General features: G+C 42.8%; 2 protein-coding genes across 4 annotated transcripts in view; both read right to left on the reverse strand.

Annotated features, from left to right (window-relative positions):
* Positions 1-5,203, reverse strand: part of grinaa (glutamate receptor, ionotropic, N-methyl D-aspartate-associated protein 1a (glutamate binding)) — a 28,560-nt gene extending 23,357 nt beyond the window's left edge. For both annotated transcript variants that reach the window (XR_012049373.1, XM_061931406.2), the window contains exon 1: positions 4,992-5,203. The gene's annotated coding sequence lies outside the window, so the exon portion shown is untranslated. The remainder of the gene's footprint in view (positions 1-4,991) is intronic.
* A 5,274-nt stretch (positions 5,204-10,477) lies between these two features.
* Positions 10,478-22,652, reverse strand: part of supt4h1 (SPT4 homolog, DSIF elongation factor subunit) — a 13,245-nt gene continuing 1,070 nt past the window's right edge. For both annotated transcript variants that reach the window (XM_072912515.1, XM_072912514.1), the window contains 3 exons: positions 19,649-19,704; positions 15,167-15,220; positions 10,478-10,663 (listed from right to left, as the gene is read on the reverse strand). In XM_072912515.1, coding sequence (XP_072768616.1) covers positions 10,596-10,663; positions 15,167-15,220; positions 19,649-19,704 — 178 coding nt within the window. In that variant the 3' untranslated portion in view covers positions 10,478-10,595. The remainder of the gene's footprint in view (positions 10,664-15,166; positions 15,221-19,648; positions 19,705-22,652) is intronic.

A 22,652-nucleotide genomic window follows, 5' to 3' on the forward strand; every position in this document is an offset into this window, starting at 1 on the left:
TTGTATCTGCGTTGTAAATTCATAAACTAAAGCACCGTTTCGCTCTGAGAGGCGCGTTTGGCGTGCCTGTTCAGTGTTTACAAAGACGCGCTCCTCTTTAACGCTGTGGAGAGGCGGCGGCGGCCAGCGAGCGGCGAGGCGGGGCGCGCCGGGAGCGACGCCGCAATCGTGCCCAGGTGCGCGATCCGCGCAGTTGGAAGAGAAAAGACTTTGTGTAAAATTAAAAGATTGTAAACCTGGCAAAGCCGTCTGGCGTTCAGTCTGTCGGTCCTGAAAGAACCCCACGGCACAAGACGTGTCACAAACGCTAACGTTAATTAGTTGTGCAAATACCTTTTACAACATTAACAGTTACATATACTATGTACAAACCAACAATTAACTTTCACTTTAATCATACTATCATTGTTGTGTTATTAAGCAAAATAAGCAATACTTTTACTTTTGTTGAAATGTTTACACTGTACACTTTTTTGTATTGGATGTTTAGCTTTATTTTTGCACATTTTAGCAAATAAGCAATACTTTTACTTTTGTTGAAATGTTTACACTTGCTACAGAATATTTCCGTTTTGCACTTTTTTGTATTGGATGTTTATCTTTATTTTTGCACATTTTAAAGCAAAATAAGCAATACTTTTACTTTTGAAATGCTTATACTATTCCAGAATATTAAGATTTGCACTGGATGTTTACTTTTATATTTGCACATTAAAAAGCAAATAAGCTACTTTTAATTTTGTTAAATGTTAAAAGTTTTAAATGTTTACATTGTTACAGAATATTTTGTCATGTTGTTGTCAATGTTGACTGAGTGGCCATACTTTTTTTTTTGTAAATAAAAGCCATGCCTTTTGAAAAAACTGGCCTACATTTATTTTTTCCTCTTCATTTTAAATTAAAAAAAAATCGGTAAAAGGAAAAATAATCTATAGATTAATCGAAAAAAATAATCTATAGATTAACCGATTAATCGAAAAAGTAATCTATAGATTAATCGATAGAAAAATAATCGTTAGCTGCAGCCCTAAAATACACGCAACCCTAACTCAAAATGCCGGACATTTGAGGCATTTAAGAAACTCCGCCCTGACAGCTCCGCAAAAGAGGACGTATGGTCAGTCTATCCTAGCCCGTTAGCTGCTAGCATGCCGTGTGTTGTGCCTCGGTGTGCATTGTTTACACAACGTGCGTTACGCTACTTATTATGTCCGTGTGGAAACTCGTTCGGTACACCTCCGAACCGAACCGGAACCCCCGCACCGAAACGGTTCAATACAAATACACGCACCGTTACACCCCTACCAAACACACATACTGTACATCTAAATGTGTATATATCATTTAAACACACATACACCTCTCCGGTGCAGTAGGTGGCGGTAGCCTACTATGCATTGCAACTCCGCCAATAGCACTTAATTCACCTGGTGGGCCAGAAGAAGAAGAAGAAGAAGAAGAAGAAGACGGACGGACGGACGGACGGGATCAAAATACGAGGGTAATATAGGTTATAGGTAGATAGGTTATAGCTGCATCGCTCGCGGCTCGTCATATATTTAACGTTAATCCGCGATTTCACCGAGCGTTTCACTGACGGTTTCGCCTGACGCTGCTTCATTAACACCGCCGCTGTTTGACTCGGGCACCTGTTTTCATACCGACGAGCTAACGTGTCCAGGTTATAACCCTGTTGTCAATAAACACACGTGGACTGAAGCTAAATTGTCCACTGTCCACTGCAGCATGTGAATGCAATGAAAAGAATAAAATGTGAGCCAACCAGCTGTTAAAATGTTGTCCAGGTTAATGTTTTGGCCATTAAAGGCCCTTCATTTCAAGATTTCAACTGTGATCGGGCTTTAAACAGGTGGCTGACCTGTTCAGATGAGTGTAACTGCTACTGGTCAAATAATGTGAAATAGCATTTAATTTGACATGTATGCAATGCCATTTAAATGTAATTGTAGATAATAATAATAATAATAAATACTGTGTAGTGTTGTAAATAGTCAACGGGAAGAATTTTAGTAAGATATAAGCCATGAGCACTACACAGCCAGAAAAAAACCTAGGCAGGACAAGTAAAAATATTGGGGCAAGTAGATTTGAGAAGTCGGGCAAGTAGAAAAAAACCTTAACGTTGAACCCTGCATGTGTTGAGCTGCTGCCGCTTAAGGTTAGACGGCACTGTACATAGAGCGCTTCTGCTCGTTAGTAATAAATTCTAATGTCCGGACCCAGGCCCGGCCCTAACCAATCTGGCGCCCTAGGCAAGATTTTAGGTGGCGCCCCCCCCCACATCGGCAGTGAAGTGTATATACTCACAAGAAACTGAATAGCTTTGTCTTTGACCTTTTTTTTTTTTACTTACAACTATACCTAATATATAAAGGGGTGGAAAAGTGACTATTACCTGCAGGGCAAACATTAGCTAACCAGAAGGCAATAACAATGTAAACAAAAAACACCTGCTTAAAAGATCTAATACAAATGTCCCTGAGGAATGTAAGGTGGGAGTACTGTAATTACCTAACGTTACATTATTATTTTCCATAACAATTTAGCCCCCTCCACAATATTAACCCGACGTTAAAACAGAACTAGCTATTTATTGATTAGCAATTGCCGAATCATGTAACATTAGCTTAATGCTAAAAAGCCAGGTTACTATCACATTCTGTAACAGACAAATAATTTCATGTAGGCTAACGTTACCTACCTGCTACCTCTTGTCTTTTCTCGTTTCTCCTCCTCTTCTTTTCTCTTTTTTCTTCCCTGGGCACCTGACAGTTTTGGCCGTTTTGACATCTTGTGTTGATTTTTTGATGTGGTGACGTCCAAAAAGAGTCATGATACGGGAAGGGAGGGGGCGTAATGTTGTAACAAATAATATTTCTATTTAATAGGCTTTACTTTGCATTTTAATTAACGTGGGATTATTTTTTGTATTTAGAAATAATAGTACCAACTTTTTTTTTTCTTTTTTTTTCTCCAACATTTGTGGCACTGGCGTGGCGCCCCCTGATGGACGGCGCCCTTAGCATTTGCCTATACGGCCTATGCTACGGGCCGGCCCTGTCCGGACCACAGGTGCGACCTGTTCAGCAGCAGCAGGAGGAGGAGGAGGAGGAGGAGGTTGACTGACTGTGGCAGGACACCTCTGCCTGTTTCACTTCATGTTGCTGGTAAATAATATGGTTGTAGTAGTAGGCTAAAGTTAAATTATTTAGTATGCACTAATTAAAAGGGGCAGAGCTTTAAGAGACATTTTAGCTTTTATATTTTATAAGATATATTTTTTGTAAGAACCACAATTAATAAATATATTTCAGTGAATAACTAATTGTTCAAATCTGTAAATAAATATGTACCGTATTTTCTGCACCATAAGGCGCCCTGGGTTATAAGCCGCGCCTTCAATGAACGGCATATTTCAAAACTTTGTCCACCTATAAGCCGCCCCGCGTTGTAAGCCGCATCGAACTGCGCTAAAGGAATGTCAAAAAAACAGTCAGATAGGTCAGTCAAACTTTAATAATATATTAAAAACCAGCGTGATGTGGGCGCGCATGGAGTCGTATATCAACATGGACGGAGCTGCGTGAAAAAAGCCACCCGGCCTCTTCGCGTAAACTTCCCTTAACCACTCGCTCATCTTTTCTTCATCCATCCATCCCTTCGAGTTAGCTTTTATGATGACGCCGGCTGGAAAGGTCTCTTTTGGCAAGGTCTTCCTTTTGAATATCACCATGGGTGGAAGTTTCTGGCCATTAGCATGGCAAGCTAGAACCACAGTGAAGGACGACTTCTCATTCCCTGTGGTGCGAATATTCACCGTACGTGCTCCCGTTGTATCCACAGTGCGGTTCACAGGAATATCAGTTGCTGTGAAATAGTAATCCGTGTGCGGATGGAGAGATTGCGTCTTTTCATGAACCGGATCCCTGTCGCTTAGTAGGAGCCGTTTTGTGGTCTTTACAGATGTAAACACACAAAGGAAATGAAACGTACGGTAATATCCGCGCGCTTTTTCTTCTTCTACGCGGGCGGGTGGTTGCTTACAGTAGAAGAAGAAGCGCTTCCTGTTCTATGGGGGCGGGTGCTTACCTTGGCCGGTTGCTTGCGTAGAAGAAGAAGCGCTTCCTGTTCTACCGGGAAAAAAGATGGCGGCTGTTTACCGAAGTTGCGAGACCGAAACTTTATGAAAATGAATCTTAATATTAATCCATATATAAAGCGCACCGGGTTATAAGGCGCACTGTCAGCTTTTGAGAAAATTTGTGGTTTTTAGGTGCGCCTTATAGTGCGGAAAATACGGTACATAAAGTGTTGTAATTATATTCCAACTCCGCGTTCTTCTTGGTCGTCGCCCGACCACACCACCACAAATAGATGCCTGTCCTGTGGGAAACACTGTACTATACAACAACTATACTTTATTTGGCATGTACACATCTTTTTACTAGGAGTTATTTCTAGTTTACTGCTCTATTTCTTAACATTGCGTTATTCTTCCTGTTTGTTGAACAGTGCTAACAAGTATTTGTGTTCATTTAGCGGCAAAGTTAGCCTGTCAAACACATCAAAGTTAGCCTGTCAAACACATCAATGCACCAATGGCGGCCTTCTGCACCACGCAGAACCGAAAGCGAAACGTAGCTGCAGGTGGCGCAGACCAGACTAAATGCGTCACATTCGAGTCAGGTCAGAGGTCACACAGACGCGCTAAATGACGTCATTTATTCGTTGATGGTAGTGTTAGCCGCGCGACGGCTAGTTAGCATGGTTAGCTCGCGGTGTTGACGGCTGACGTAACACCCCCGCGTTAGCCGTCGAGGGTGATAAATGTGTTGTTATTCGATAAAGTAGCGTGTGAAAGAGCAGAATAACGTGTTTGTTGTAAGAAGAAGCAGCTAGTTGCCTGCTAGCTAGCGGCCCTCGGTGACATGATGACGTCAGCGAAGGTGCTGCCAAATAGTGCGACTCACCTTATTTCACTGGTATTTTCTCTCACGACGTCACCTTATTTCACTCTTATATTCTCTCGCGACGTCCACTCGGTGTTGACGTTCCCGCCTCTGCGCGTCCGTTGGCTGCCGAGCCTCCAAGTGGGTCAGGCGATGACGTCACTGACGGCGCGTTCACGTAACTCGCGGGGATCTCTTGGCGTGCGCTGTGACGTCACGGCACGCGACCACGCTCTCCTTTATTCTTTTTGAATACTTTATTTTTTATTTTTTTTAATAACCAAATTACCCAGTGGTTGAATCTGTATTGTGCTCCATGCGTGTCACGTGGTTTGTTATCAAACTGCGAGACTTTTTTTTTTTTTAAAGTCACATGACAAAAATGGTCATTTACATAATGACGTTGTTAAACTTTTTGTTTTTCATGTATTTCTCCAAAACATGCTTTTATTACCCTTTACAGCCTGAACCACTAAATAATTGACTCAAAATTTCACTCATTTGAAACTGGAGTTTTATTGGTCCTTCTGAACAAAAAAAAAAATTATATATATATATATATATACACACACAGGTAAAAGCCAGTAAATTAGAATATTTTGAAAAACTTGATTTATTTCAGTAATTGCATTCAAAAGGTGTAACTTGTACATTATATTTATTCATTGCACACAGACTGATGCATTCAAATGTTTATTTCATTTAATTTTGATGATTTGAAGTGGCAACAAATGAAAATCCAAAATTCCGTGTGTCACAAAATTAGAATATTACTTAAGGCTAATACAAAAAAGGGATTTTTAGAAATGTTGGCCAACTGAAAAGTATGAAAATGAAAAATATGAGCATGTACAATACTCAATACTTGGTTGGAGCTCCTTTTGCCTCAATTACTGCGTTAATGCGGCGTGGCATGGAGTCGATGAGTTTCTGGCACTGCTCAGGTGTTATGAGAGCCCAGGTTGCTCTGATAGTGGCCTTCAACTCTTCTGCGTTTTTGGGTCTGGCATTCTGCATCTTCCTTTTCACAATACCCCACAGATTTTCTATGGGGCTAAGGTCAGGGGAGTTGGCGGGCCAATTTAGAAGAGAAATACCATGGTCTGTAGACCAGGCACGGGTAGATTTTGCGCTGTTAGCAGGCGCCAAGTCCTGTTGGAACTTGAAATCTCCATCTCCATAGAGCAGGTCAGCAGCAGGAAGCATGAAGTGCTCTAAAACTTGCTGGTAGACGGCTGCGTTGACCCTGGATCTCAGGAAACAGAGTGGACCGACACCAGCAGATGACATGGCACCCCAAACCATCACTGATGGTGGAAACTTTACACTAGACTTCAGGCAACGTGGATCCTGTGCCTCTCCTGTCTTCCTCCAGACTCTGGGACCTCGATTTCCAAAGGAAATGCAAAATTTGCATGGTTGGGTGATGGTTTGGGGTGCCATGTCATCTGCTGGTGTCGGTCCACTCTGTTTCCTGAGATCCAGGGTCAACGCAGCCGTCTACCAGCAAGTTTTAGAGCACTTCATGCTTCCTGCTGCTGACCTGCTCTATGGAGATGGAGATTTCAAGTTCCAACAGGACTTGGCGCCTGCACACAGCGCAAAATCTACCCGTGCCTGGTTTACGGACCATGGTATTTCTCTTCTAAATTGGCCCGCCAACTCCCCTGACCTTAGCCCCATAGAAAATCTGTGGGGTATTGTGAAAAGGAAGATGCAGAATGCCAGACCCAAAAACGCAGAAGAGTTGAAGGCCACTATCAGAGCAACCTGGGCTCTCATAACACCTGAGCAGTGCCAGAAACTCATCGACTCCATGCCACGCCGCATTAACGCAGTAATTGAGGCAAAAGGAGCTCCAACCAAGTATTGAGTATTGTACATGCTCATATTTTTCATTTTCATACTTTTCAGTTGGCCAACATTTCTAAAAATCCCTTTTTTGTATTAGCCTTAAGTAATATTCTAATTTTGTGACACACGGAATTTTGGATTTTCATTTGTTGCCACTTCAAATCATCAAAATTAAATGAAATAAACATTTGAATGCATCAGTCTGTGTGCAATGAATAAATATAATGTACAAGTTACACCTTTTGAATGCAATTACTGAAATAAATCAAGTTTTTCAAAATATTCTAATTTACTGGCTTTTACCTGTATATATCAGTGACGTGCGGTGAGGTTGATGGCTGGTGAGGCACTGACTTCATCACAGTCACATTTACAAACATATGAACCCTAAAGAGTATCTTATTCACCATTTGATTGGCAGCAGTTAACGGGTTATGTTTAAAAGCTCATACCAGCATTCTTCCCTGCTTGACACTCAGCATCAAGGCTTGGAATTGGGGGTTAAATCATCAAAAATGATTCCCGGGCGCGGCGCCGCTGCTGCCCACTGCTCCCCTCACCTCCCAGGGGGTGAACAAGGTGATGGGTCAAATGCAGAGGACAAATTTCATTACACCTAGTGTGTGTGTGACAATCATTGCTACTTTAACTTAACTTTAACTTTACACATACAAACTGTAGCACACAAAAAAGCACATTTAATTAAAAAAAAAACGTTATTATGGTCTTACCTTTACTTATAAATGAAGTCCATGCGTCGCAACTAAAGCCCTCACTTCAACTTTCCACGTGCAAGATTGAATCTATTTAAAAAAGTGTAACCGAGGGTTTATAAATGTGGCCTATACTGTATGAAACTACAAAATAACAAACACGGAGGCTCCAGTTTACACGAGGGCCACTTTATTTACCTTCTTTCAAAAACCTCCGCTCCACTCCGTGTCATCACTTCCGCTCTTAGCGCCTTCAAAATAAGAGCTCAAGGCATATACTGTATAACAGCGCATAACAGGAACTTAACATCACAAAGAGGAAAGCCCATGAAAATAGGTTACAAAAGTTATTTAATAAGAAGCCAAAAAGTGCAAAAACAATAATGTTCGTGTTGGAGGAGTTGTGAATTAGGTACACTTGCGGTCTGCAGGTGTACCTAATGTTGTGGCCCTGCAGTCATTCACAACTCCTCCAACACCAACTTTATTGTTTTTGCACTTTTTGGCTTCTTATGAAATAACTTTTTTAAATACATTTTTTTAAATCTTGCACGTGGAAAGTTTAAGTGTGGGCTTTAGTTGATATAACAATTCTACGGCGGGGGTGCAGGAGGCGGGATTACTGGAGCCTCAGCCAGTGCGTCTTTTGCAGCCGTTTTATGATCGCTCAGCACAACAAATACGTTACACACATACAGTTGTTGACCAAATACACTGTACATTATATACTTCAGCTAACTAAACTATGGAAATGTATAATATAATTCATATAGCAATACGGTCTCACTGCACAGCAGGCCAGCAGTTAGCCGAGTCCGCAATCCATGTTGAGGCACTGAGTGACGTGCCTCAACTGGCTGCTGTTCACCGCACCGTCTCTTCTCAGTATTTGAACGACAAATGTGAAAATTCTGCGATTTTGAATAAAAATAATCTAAAACTGGTGACGTTAAATGGAAAATGACTTTATAGTATAATCACTGGATACATAACAATTTAATTAATTTTTTTTCTTTTTACATTTTTTTTTCTTTCCATGATGGCAGGTGAGGCGGGGCCTCACCTGCCTCTAGTGACTGCACGTCACTGATATACACATATATATATATACACACACACACACACACACACACACACACACACACACACACACACACACACACACACACACACACACACACACACACACACACACACACACACACACACACACACACACACACACACACACACACACACACACACACACGTGGGGTGGGGGGTAAAGATGTTAGAATAAAAGAGGAAAAAAGCTAAATTTTAAAACTAATTCATAATAATAATATACTTAGTCACCTATAACACAACATTTTGTCCTGAAATATATTAAATATGTTTTTAGATGTCACTCCCATACTTGACTTGGGTGGAGAAAAGTTTAGACACCCCTGACATAAAATATTAGAAGCTCTCAAAATAAAAAAATACTCAAATATGAACAAAGTTGAGTTCATTTAAAAAATAAAATAATAACTTAGGAATTAATTTGAACAATTACAACAATAATTAAAAACGTATTAACGATGTAACTGAACATAAATATTATCTAACAGGCAGAATGTTTGACACTAGGTTTTATGGAAACACATTCATTTTTATATTTTTATTCTATTCTTACGTGGGGGAAAAAAAGTAAGTAAAAATGTAAGAAAAAAAGCTCAATTTTAAAACTAATTCATAATAATAATATACTTAGTCACCTATAACACAACATTTTGTCCTGAAATATATTAAATATGTTTTTAGATGTCACTCCCATTCTTGACTTGGGTGGAGAAAAATTAAAACACCCCTGACATAAAATATTAAAAGCTCTCAAAATAAAAAAATACTCAAATATGAACAAAGTTGAGTTCATTTAAAAAACAAAATACTTACTTAGGAATTAATTTGAACAATTACAACAATAAACACTTATTAACTATGTAACTGACCATAAATATTCTCTTACAGGCAGAATGTTTGACACTAGGTTTTATGGAAACATTAATTTTAATATTTTTTTTCTATTCTTACATGTAAAAAAAAAAAAGGGGAAAAAATGAGTAAAAATGTAAGAAAAAAGAGCAAAAAAGCTCAATTTTAAAAATAATAATGAAGTCACCTATAACAAAAAGTTTAGACACCCCTGACATAAAATATTAAAAGCTCTCAAAATAAAAAAATACTCAAATATGAACAAAGTTGAGTTCATTTAAAAAATAAAATACTAACTTAGGAATTAATTTGAACAATTACAACAATAATAAACATGTATTAAAACATAAATATTATCTAACAGGCAGAATGTTTGACACTAGGTTTTGCAGCAACATTCATTTTAATATTTTTATTCTATTACTAAAGGGGGGAGAAAACAGTAAAAATATAAGGGGAAAAAGAGAGCAAAAAAAGCTTAATTTTAAAAATAATTAATAATAATCATAATATATTTAGTCACCTATAGCATTTTGTCCTGAAATATATTAAATATGTTTTTAGATATAACTCTTATACTTGACTTGGGTGGAAAAAGTTTAGACACCCCTGACATAAAATATTAGAAGCTCTCAAAATAAAAAATATACTCAAATATAAACAAAGTTGAGTTCATTTAAAAAATAAAATACTAACTTAATACAATTAATTTGAACAATTACAACAATAATAAACATGTATTATAACAAATATTCTTATAGGCAGAATTTTTGATACTAGGTTTTTCAGCAACATTTTTATTCTATCCTTATGTGGGGAAGACAGTTGCAATGTAGGAAAAAAGGAGCAAAAAAAAGGTATTTCATGAGGAAAAAGTTGGAATGTCCTAATAATGAATAATATACTTAGTCACTTACAGTATACGTTTGGAGGAAGTTTGAAGAAGGGCAAGATAGTTTTGATTGCACATTTTGGGAACATGTGTAGTCTACAAAGTCAAAGCTTTATTACTCTTCTCATGCAGGAGAACCACAACAAGCAGTCCTAGGACCGGGACAGACGTGTAATAGAAGGAGAAGTACAAACTGAGGCCAAGGGCGGTTCAGGACTTGACGGCTGTATCTCTGGACTTGTAGATCACTCTCCTGCTCTTCAGTTCTCGCACCACACCTGCAAGACACAAGATGACCATGACTCAGGGGGGCCACTTTTGTGTTTGTTGGACCTAGTAACTCTTGGTCAGGTCATCCCTAGTCTCATTCAACTCTATTTACTTCTCCTTCAAACACTTTTTATCACAGTCCTTGGAACATGTGTCATGGTTGTCTTCCAATTGACTTCACATAAACTCCAACCAAACACAAACTGATCAAGAAGTCCTTGGTACTGAGAACCAAGAAGAATCAAGAAGTCCTTGGTACTGAGAACCAAGAAGAATCAAGAAGTCCTTGGTACTGAGAACCAAGAAGAATCAAGAAGTCCTTGGTACTGAGAACCAAGAAGAATCAAGAAGTCCTTGGTGCTGAGAACCAAGAAGAATCAAGAAGTCATTGGTGCTGAGAACCAAGAAAAATCAAGAAGTCCTTGGTACTGAGAACCAAGAAGAATCAAGAAGTCCTTGGTGCTGAGAACCAAGAAGAATCAAGAAGTCCTTGGTACTGAGAACCAAGAAGTCCTTGGTACTGAGAACCAAGAAGAATCAAGAAGTCCTTGGTACTGACAACCAAGAAGAATCAAGAAGTCCTTGGTACTGACAACCAAGAAGAATCAAGAAGTCTTTGGTACTGAGAACCAAGAAGAATCAAGAAGTCCTTGGTACTGAGAACCAAGAAGTCCTTGGTACTGAGAACCAAGAAGAATCAAGAAGTCCTTGGTACTGAGAACCAGGAAGAATCAAGAAGTCCTTGGTACTGACAACCAAGAAGAATCAAGAAGTCCTTGGTACTGACAACCAAGAAGAATCAAGAAGTCTTTGGTACTGAGAACCAAGAAGAATCAAGAAGTCCTTGGTACTGAGAACCAAGAAGTCCTTGGTACTGAGAACCAAGAAAAATCAAGAAGTCCTTGGTACTGAGAACCAAGAAGAATCAAGAAGTCCTTGGTACTGAGAACCAAGAAGAATCAAGAAGTCCTTGGTACTGAGAACCAAGAAGAATCAAGAAGTCCTTGGTGCTGAGAACCAAGAAGAATCAAGAAGTCCTTGGTACTGACAACCAAGAAGAATCAAGAAGTCCTTGGTACTGAGAACCAGGAAGAATCAAGAAGTCCTTGGTACTGACAACCAAGAAGAATCAAGAAGTCCTTGGTACTGACAACCAAGAAGAATCAAGAAGTCTTTGGTACTGAGAACCAAGAAGAATCAAGAAGTTCTTGGTACTGAGAACCAAGAAGTCCTTGGTACTGAGAACCAAGAAAAATCAAGAAGTCCTTGGTACTGAGAACCAAGAAGAATCAAGAAGTCCTTGGTGCTGAGAACCAAGAAGAATCAAGAAGTCCTTGGTACTGAGAACCAAGAAGAATCAAGAAGTCCTTGGTACTGAGACCCAAGAAGAATCAAGAAGTCCTTGGTACTGAGACCCAAGAAGAATCAAGAAGTCCTTGGTACTGACAACCAAGAAGAATCAAGAAGTCCTTGGTGCTGAGAACCAAGAAGAATCAAGAAGTCCTTGGTACTGAGAACTTGTGTTGTCAGTCACTAGCTGTGTGCACACGGACACTTTCATCCCATTAAAAGTCTAACCAGATTAAAAGTCCTTCATGTAAACACAACATTGTGAATATTCTGACCCCGTCACACAGTGTGATCAAGACGTGTGCTTTATGTTGAAAGTCACTGGGATTGTAGACCATGAAACTCTTATTCTGACATTACGTTCTAAAGTATAATGTTGTGAATTCTCATTTGTCCAAAATAGTTGTCTGTTACCAAGTCTGCCCTGATTACATCACACTCCGGTTTGATTACGGAAGTAGGAACACATGTTGCCAGAAGTCAGACATGCGTTGCTATGGAAACAAATCATTTGCGCAGAAGAAACCAGTCCTGGAAATGATCTAAATGACCAGAATACAGTAAATATTGTACATATTACATATTGTTATGAAGGTATCTGTTACTACATTATATATATATTTGCAGTGTGTATATTGTACATATTACATATTGTTATGAAGGTATCTGTTACTACATTATATATATATTTGCAGTGTGTATATTGTACATATTACATATTGTTATGAAGGTGTCCGTTACTACATTATATATATACTTGCAGTGTGTATATTGTACATATTACATATTGTTATGAAGGTGTCTGTTACTACATTATATATATACACAGGTAAAAGCCAGTAAATTAGAATATTTTGAAAAACTTGATTTATTTCAGTAATTGCATTCAAAAGGTGTAACTTGTACATTATATTTATTCATTGCACACAGACTGATGCATTCAAATGTTTATTTCATTTAATTTTGATGATTTGAAGTGGCAACAAATGAAAATCCAAAATTCCGTGTGTCACAAAATTAGAATATTACTTAAGGCTAATACAAAAAAGGGATTTTTAGAAATGTTGGCCAACTGAAAAGTATGAAAATGAAAAATATGAGCATGTACAATACTCAATACTTGGTTGGAGCTCCTTTTGCCTCAATTACTGCGTTAATGCGGCGTGGCATGGAGTCGATGAGTTTCTGGCACTGCTCAGGTGTTATGAGAGCCCAGGTTGCTCTGATAGTGGCCTTCAACTCTTCTGCGTTTTTGGGTCTGGCATTCTGCATCTTCCTTTTCACAATACCCCACAGATTTTCTATGGGGCTAAGGTCAGGGGAGTTGGCGGGCCAATTTAGAACAGAAATACCATGGTCCGTAAACCAGGCACTGGTAGATTTTGCGCTGTGTGCAGGCGCCAAGTCCTGTTGGAACTTGAAATCTCCATCTCCATAGAGCAGGTCAGCAGCAGGAAGCATGAAGTGCTCTAAAACTTGCTGGTAGACGGCTGCGTTGACCCTGGATCTCAGGAAACAGAGTGGACCGACACCAGCTGGACTGCTGCTGAGTGGTCCAAAGTCATGTTTTCTGACGAAAGCAAATTTTGCATTTCCTTTGGAAATCGAGGTCCCAGAGTCTGGAGGAAGACAGGAGAGGCACAGGATCCACGTTGCCTGAAGTCTAGTGTAAAGTTTCCACCATCAGTGATGGTTTGGGGTGCCATGTCATCTGCTGGTGTCGGTCCACTCTGTTTCCTGAGATCCAGGGTCAACGCAGCCGTCTACCAGCAAGTTTTAGAGCACTTCATGCTTCCTGCTGCTGACCTGCTCTATGGAGATGGAGATTTCAAGTTCCAACAGGACTTGGCGCCTTCACACAGCGCAAAATCTACCCGTGCCTGGTTTACGGACCATGGTATTTCTCTTCTAAATTGGCCCGCCAACTCCCCTGACCTTAGCCCCATAGAAAATCTGTGGGGTATTGTGAAAAGGAAGATGCAGAATGCCAGACCCAAAAACGCAGAAGAGTTGAAGGCCACTATCAGAGCAACCTGGGCTCTCATAACACCTGAGCAGTGCCAGAAACTCATCGACTCCATGCCACGCCGCATTAACGCAGTAATTGAGGCAAAAGGAGCTCCAACCAAGTATTGAGTATTGTACATGCTCATATTTTTCATTTTCATACTTTTCAGTTGGCCAACATTTCTAAAAATCCCTTTTTTGTATTAGCCTTAAGTAATATTCTAATTTTGTGACACACGGAATTTTGCATTTTCATTTGTTGCCACTTCAAATCATCAAAATTAAATGAAATAAACATTTGAATGCATCAGTCTGTGTGCAATGAATAAATATAATGTACAAGTTACACCTTTTGAATGCAATTACTGAAATAAATCAAGTTTTTCAAAATATTCTAATTTACTGGCTTTTACCTGTATATATACTTGCAGTGTGTATATTGTACATATTACATATTGTTATGAAGGTGTCAGTTAAAAAAGACACGTGACTCTCATAATGATTGTGAACCATAGGCAACTTTCCAAAATAAGTGCAGTTCCGCTTTAAGCCGAGGACACCTGACAGTCCAGACTGTGGAATGACTTCCACCAGTTCCTCTGTGAGCTTGACTGTGTTGACTCTTTTAAAAAAAGAAGACTTTGCTGTTCAGAAAAGCTTTTGGTTAATAGCTTTTTATCCACTTTTAAAAATCATTTTAATAATGTTGCCCCTGTTGTTTGGATTTAATTGTTGTTTTAAATCCCATGTTTATGACTGTAAACATGGACATGCATGGTAGTTTACCTGGAGGTAGTCTAGACTTTAAAGATGGACATGCATGGTAGTTTACCTGGAGGTAGTCTAGACTTTAAACATGGAAATGCATGGTAGTTTACCTGGAGGTAGTCTGTAGTGTGAACATGGACATGCATGGTAGTTTACCTGGAGGTAGTCTGTAGTGTGAACATGGACATGCATGGTAGTTTACCTGGAGGTAGTCTAGACTTTAAAGATGGACATGCATGGTAGTTTACCTGGAGGTAGTCTAGACTTTAAAGATGGACATGCATGGTAGTTTACCTGGAGGTAGTCTAGACTTTAAACATGGAAATGCATGGTAGTTTACCTGGAGGTAGTCTGTAGTGTAAACATGGACATGCATGGTAGTTTACCTGGAGGTAGTCTGCCAGTGACTGACACTGCATACACTCCTGGCTCAAAGTTGCCTGCAAGAAAGAAGATACAATCAAAGAGTGCACTGAATGGCGTTTTGGCGACTTAAGGCTTGCTTCATGTTGGGAAGGAGCTGGTCAACAGTGAGTGGTAGAGGTGAACGGCACCGTGTCCCCCCCCCTCTCAGTAAGCTATGGAGTCCCCCAAGGCAGTATATTAGGGCCTTTACTGTTCCTAATATACATAAACGACTTGTCATCAGCTCCTCTCTGAGCTTCTACCTTAACGTGGTAGAGGAGTTTGCGTGTCCCACTGATCCTAGGAGCTATGTTGTCCGGGGGCTTTCATGCCCCCTGGTAGGGTCTCCCAAGACAAACAGGTCCTAGGTGAGGGATCAGACAAAGAGCAGCTCGAAGACTTCTTTGGGATTGAAACAACAAGGATTCAGATTTCCCTCGCCCGGACGCGGGTCACCGGGGCCCCCCTCTGGAGCCAGGCCCGGAGGTGGGGCACGATGGCGAGCGCCTGGTGGCCGGGCCTGTCCCCATGGGGCCCGGCCGGGCACAGCCCGAAGAGGCAACGTGGGTCCCCCCTCCAATGGGCTCACCGCTCAGGGGCAATAGAGGTCGGGTGCATTGTGAGCTGGGCGGAAGCCGAAGGCAGGGCACTTGGCGGTCCGATCCTCGGCTACATAAGCTAGCTCTTGGGACGTGGAACGTCACCTCGCTGGGGGGGGAAGGAGCCTGAGCTTGTGCGCGAGGTAGAGAAGTTCCGGCTGGATATAGTCGGACTCACTTCCAAGGGCTCTGGAACCAGTTCTCTCGAGAGCGGCTGGACTCTCTTCCACTTTGGCGTTGCACGCAGTGAGAGGCGACGAGCTGGGGTAGCAATTGTTGTTTCCCCCCCGGCTCAAAGCCTGCACGTTGGAGTTCAACCCAGTGGACGAGAGGGTAGCCTCCCTCCGCCTTCGGGTGGGGGGACGGGTCCTGACTGTTTGTGCTTACGCGCCAAACAGCAGTTCAGAGTACCCACCCTTTTTGGATACACTCAAGGGAGTACTGGAAAGTGCTCCCCCGGGTGATTCCCTTGTCCTACAGGGAGACTTCAACGCTCATGTTGGCAACGACAGTGCAACCTGGAGAGGCGTGATTGGGAAGAATGCCCGCCCGGATCTGAACCCGGGTGGTGTTTTGTTATTGGACTTTTGTGCTCGTCACAGATTGTCAATAACGAACACCATGTTCAAGCATAAAGGTGTCCATATGCGCACTTGGCACCAGGACACCCTAGGCCGCAGTTCCATGATCGACTTTGTAGTTGCGTCATCGGATTTGCGGCCTCATGTTTTGGACACTCGGGTGAAGAGAGAGGCGGAGCTTTCTACCGATCACCACTTGGTGGTGAGTTGGCTGCGATGGTGGGGGAGGATGCCGGACAGACCTGGCAGGCCCAAACGCATTGTGAGGGTTTGCTGGGAACGTCTGGCAGAGTCTCCTGTCAGAGAGAATTTCAACTCCCACCTCCGGAAGAACTTTGAACATGTCACGAGGGAGGTGCTGGACATTGAGTCCGAGTGGACAATGTTCCGCACCTCTATTGTCGAGGCGGCTGATTGGAGCTGTGGCCGTAAGGTAGTTGGTGCCTGTCGTGGCGGTAATCCTAGAACCCGTTGGTGGACACCGGCGGTGAGGGATGCCGTCAAGCTGAAGAAGGAGTCCTATTGGGTTCTTTTGGCTCAAGGGACTCCGGAGGCAGCGGACAGGTACCGACAGGCCAAGCGGTGTGCGGCTTCAGCGGTCGCGGAGGCAAAAACTCGGACATGGGAGGAGTTCGGCGAAGCCATGGAAGACGACTTCCGAACGGCTTCGAAGTGATTCTGGACCACCATCCGCCGCCTCAGGAAGGGGAAGCAGTGCACTGTCAACACCGTGTATGGTGGGGATGGTGTTCTGCTGACCTCGACTGCGGCTGTTGTGGATCGGTGGAGGGAATACTTCGAAGACCTCCTCAATCCCACAGACACGTCTTCCTATGAGGAAGCAGTGCCTGGGGAATCTGTGGTGGGCTCTCCTATTTCTGGGGCTGAGGTTGCTGAGGTAGTTAAAAAGCTCCTCGGTGCCAAGGCCCCGGGGGTGGATGAGATCCGCCCGGAGCTCCTTAAGGCTCTGGATGCTGTGGGGCTGTCTTGGTTGACAAGACTCTGCAGCATCGGGTGGACATCGGGGGCGGTACCTCTGGATTGGCAGACCGGGGTGGTGGTTCCTCTATTTAAGAAGGGGAACCGGGGGGTGTGTTCCAACTATCGTGGGATCACACTCCTCAGCCTTCCCGGTAAGTTCTATTCAGGTGTACTGGAGAGGAGGCTACGCCGGATAGTCGAACCTCGGATTCAGGAGGAACCGTGTGGTTTTTGTCCTGGTCGTGGAACTGTGGACCAGCTCTATACTCTCGGCAGGGTCCTTGAGGGTGCATGGGAATTTGCCCAACCAGTCTACATGTGTTTTGTGGACTTGGAGAAGGCATTCGACCATGTCCCTCGGGAGGTCCTGTGGGGAGTGCTCAGAGAGTATGGGGTATCGGACTGTCTGATTATGGCTGTCCGCTCCCTGTACGATCAGTGTCAGAGCTTGGTCCGCATTGCCGGCAGTAAGTCGGACACAATTCCAGTGAGGGTTGGATTACGCCAAGGCTGCCCTTTGTCACCGATCCTGTTCATAACTTTTATGGACAGAATTTTTAGGCGCAGTCAAGGCGTTGAGGGGATCCGGTTTGGTGGCTGCAGGATTAGGTCTCTGCTTTTTGCAGATGATGTGGTCCTGATGGCTTCATCTGGCCAGAATCTTCAGCTCTCACTGGATCGGTTCGCAGCCGAGTGTGAAGCGACTGGGATGAGAATCAGCACCTCCAAGTCCGAGTCCATGGTTCTCGCCCGGAAAAGGATGGAGTGCCATCTCCGGGTTGGGGAGGAAACCCTGCCCTAAGTGGAGGAGTTCAAGTACCTAGGAGTCTTGTTCACAAGTGGGGGAAAAGTGGATCATGAGATCGACAGGCGGATCGGTGCAGCATCTTCAGTAATGCGGACGTTGTATCGATCCTTTGTGGTGAAAAAGGAGCTGAGCCGGAAGGCAAAGCTCTCAATTTACCGGTCGATCTACGTTCCCATCCTCATCTATGGTCATGAGCTTTGGGTTATGACCGAAAGGACAAGATCACGGGTACAGGCGGCCGAAATGAGTTTCCTCCGCCGGGTGGCGGGTCTCTCCCTTAGAGATAGGGTGAGAAGCTCTGCCATCCGGGGGGAGCTCAAAGTAAAGCCACTGCTCCTCCACATCGAGAGGAGTCAGATGAGGTGGTTCGGGCATCTGGTCAGGATGCCACCCGAACGCCTCCCTCGGGAGGTGTTTAGGGCACGTCCAACCGGTAGGAGGCCACGGGGAAGACCCAGGACACGTTGGGAAGACTATGTCTCCCGGCTGGCCTGGGAACGCCTCAGGATCCCCCGGGAAGAGCTAGACGAAGTGGCTGGGGAGAGGAAAGTCTGGGCTTCCCTGCTTAGGCTGCTGCCCCCGCGACCCGACCTCGGATAAGCGGAAGAAGATGGATGGATGGATGGACTTGTCATCAGCATGCGACTGTGAATTGTTCTTGTTTGCGGATGACTCGGCCCTGCTGGTATCAGACAAGGACAAGTCACAGGTGGAGATTATCCTCAGTGCTGAACTCTGTAGAACTTGCACCTGGCTCGCTGACAACAACCTATCCATACACTTGGGTAAAACGGAATCCATCCTGTTTGGGTCCCACATCAACCTTAAGAAAGTCAGTGACTTCACTATAAAAGTGGGTGACATTGTTATCACCAGGAAGGATGAGGTCACCTACCTAGGTTCCATTCTAGAGGCTAATCTTTCCTGTGATCAAATGGCAACCAAGGTCATCAAAAAGGTCAACCAACGAACGAGATTTCTCTATAGAATCTCCTTTCTGGTCAACAAAAGCACCATGAAGATTCTGGCGGGAACTCTCGTTCAACCCTTTTTCCATTACGCATGCACCTCCTGGTACCCTAGCACCTCCAAAACCCTCAAATCTAAACTCCAAACATCCCAGAACAAGCTAGTCAGGTTACTTCTAGACCTCCACCCCAGATCACACCTCACTCCTACCCACTTCTCCAAAGTGGGCTGGCTCAGGGTGGAGGACAGAGTAAAACAACTTGCACTGAGCCTGGTCTATAAAATCCGCTACACCTCCCTGATACCGAAGTACATGTCAAACTACTTCCTTAACGTAAATGACCGCCATAACCACAACACCAGGGGGAGCTCCACTAACCACGTTAAACCCAGATTCCCATCTAACAAAGGTCTTAACTCATTCTCTTTCTATGCCACATCAATGTGGAATGCACTCCCAATTCAATGACCATATATGGGTGTTAGATTGGCCTAAATAGAATACGGTGTCAGTACAAATCCTACCTATTCTCTGCCATTTCGCTACCCAGCTGTCGTCTGGACTCATCATGGCAACCACGCTGTTGGAACACAACAATAGTTGAATAACACACAACAATAATAGTTGAATAATACAAAGAACAATAGTTGAATAATACACAACAATAGCTGAATAATACACAACAATAATAGTTGAATAATACAAAGAACAATAGTTGAATTAAAGCTGCAAGCAGCGTTGGTCGGGCCCGCGTATTTGGCAGGTGCTAGTCCTAAGTGTCCCAATACTTTTGTCCAGTTTTAGTCCCAAGTGTCCCAATAATTTTGGCAAGTTGTAGTCCTAAGTGTCCCAATACTTTTGTCCAGTGTAGGTGTCCCCATACGTGTGTCCAGTGGTAGTCCCAAGTGTCCCAATACTTTTGTTCAGTTTTCATCATAAGTGTCCCAATACTTTTGTCTACTTTTAGTCCGAATTGTCCCAATACTTTTGTTTAGTGTACCTACCTTGTCTGCATTGTGTGGGCACGCTGGTGCGCCCTGCTTTTAAGCAGCCTTCTAGAAAAAAAACAGCGGCATCAGCGCAGCGGCTCTTTGAAGGGTCATAAAATCAAAACCGGAGCCGGTATCAAAACTCTTTCGCTAACTTTCAATTAGAAGGGTTCAATCTCTCTCCTGTGTTAGTTTGAAGCCGAAACGACAAACACGCTCAGAGGAGATAATGTTTGAAGAAAGGTGACCGGTTTTTACAAAAATGTTGTGTTGAAGGGGGAATAGCAAACTTCCTGTAGATTTTTGCTGGGTGTTGTCAATTTATGAAATGTAGGTCTAAGTGAGACCTACATAGTGGTTTTTGTTTCATGTCTTTCCGACCTTCCCAGTGGGAGTTACAGTCAGTTTTGTCATTTTTATTCTTCCGAGGAGCAGTTTTTTCTCCGTTTTATTAAAAAATTGTTCTAGAGCGCAATTTTGACATTTTGGGTTAGGTTTTTTTATTAGATCGCAATTTTTGCCAGTCCTGATGTGTGCGTTCAGTTTGGTGAGTTTTGAAGCATGTTAAGGGGGTCAAATTACAGCTCAAAGAGGCAAAAGTAACTGTTTTTAGTACTTTTTTTTGTCTTGAAGGGGGAATTGCCAACTTCCTGTTGATTTCTGCCCGATGATATACGATTATGAAAACTAGGTCTAAGTCAGACCTACATGGAGGTTTTTGTTTCATGTCTCTCCGGTCTTTCTAGTGGGAGATATAGGCAGTCTAGTTTTTTTTTTCTAGGGGGCACTAGAGCGCAATTTTGAGTTTTGTGGTTCGTTTTTTTTTATTAAAAGACCATTTTCACAGGTCCTGATGGGTGGGTCGAATATGGTGAGTTTTGAAGCATGTTAAGTGGGTCAAATTAGTGCTCAAAGAGGCGGCGGAAGAATAAAGACTAATAAAGAATTAAACCTTACAAATTCAATAGGTCCTTATCTCCCATTGCATAAGCAGGGCCGGCCCGTGGCATAGGCCGTATAGGCAAATGCTAAGGGCGCCGTCCATCAGGGGGCGCCACGCCATTGCCACAAATGTTGGAGAAAAAAAAAAGAAAAAAAAAGTTGATACTATTATTTCTAAATACAAAAAAATAATCGCACGTTGATTAAAATGCAAAGTAAAGCCTATTTAATAGAAATATTATTTGTTACAACATTACGCCCCCTCCCCCCGCACGGTGCGCCCCCTCCCTTCCCGTATCATGACTCTTTTTGGACACATCAAAAAATCAACACAAGATGTCAAAACGGCCAAAACTGTCAGGTGCCCAGGGAAGAAACAAGAGAAAAGAAGAGGAGGAGAAACGAGAAAAGACAGAGGTAGCAGGTAGGTAACGTTAGCCTACATGAAATTATTTGTCTGATACAGAATGTGATAGTAACCTGGCTTTTTAGCATTAAGCTAATGTTACATAATTCGGCAATTGCTAATCAATAAATAGCTAGTTCTGTTTTAACGTCGGGTTAATATTGTGGAGGGGGCTAAATTGTTATGGAAAATAATAATGTAACGTTAGGTAATTACAGTACTCCCACCTTACATTCCTCAGGGACATTTGTATTAGATCTTTTAAGCAGGTGTTTTTTGTTTACATTGTTATTGCCTTCTGGTTAGCTAATGTTTGCCCTGCAGGTAATAGTCACTTTTCCACCCCTTTATATATTAGGTATAGTTGTAAGTAAAAAAAAAAGGTCAAAGACAAAGCTATTCGGTTTCTTGTGAGTATATACCTGGGGTCGGCAACCCGCGGCTCCGGAGCCGCATGCGGCTCTTTGATCACTCTGATGCGGCTCAGCAGCTTACTTGCTGAACCCCCCAATTTTCCCGTGAGACTTCCGGATTTCAGTGCCTCTCGCAGAAAACACTCGGGATTAATAATCACCGATTTTCACCCTTACGGCTATAATAAGGGCGTGCCATGATGGTACAACATTTGGCGCCCTCTACAATCTGTATTAACAGCGTGCCAGCCCAACACTTGTTATACAATATACATCTTCTGCTTGCACACGTACGTGACAGCAAGGCATACTTGGTCAACAACCACACAGGTCACACTGACGGTGGCGGTATAAAAAAACAAAACTTTAACACTCTTACTAATAATGCGCCACACTGTGGGGGGGGTGTATAATTATCCCGGAAGAGTTAGGGCTGCATGGGATTCTGGGTATTTGTCCTGTTGTGTTTATGTTGTGTTACGGTGCAGATGTTCTCCCGAAATTTGTTTGTCATTCTTGTTTGGTGTGGGTTCACAGTGTGGCGCATTATTAGTAAGAGTGTTAAAGTTTTGTTTTTTTATACCGCCACCGTCAGTGTGACCTGTGTGGTTGTTGACCAAGTATGCCTTGCTGTTACCTACGTGAGCAAGCGGAAGCCCCATACAACGTGTGGCTGATCAGGCACGCTGGGTGTAGTGGGCGCTACATACTGTACCATCACGGCATGCATGACGCTGACAAGCGCCATTCATTTAAAACCCGCGTGCCGCACCAGCTT

The sequence above is a fragment of the Nerophis lumbriciformis genome, linkage group LG37, assembly GCF_033978685.3.
Source record: "Nerophis lumbriciformis linkage group LG37, RoL_Nlum_v2.1, whole genome shotgun sequence".
NCBI lineage: Eukaryota > Metazoa > Chordata > Actinopteri > Syngnathiformes > Syngnathidae > Nerophis > Nerophis lumbriciformis.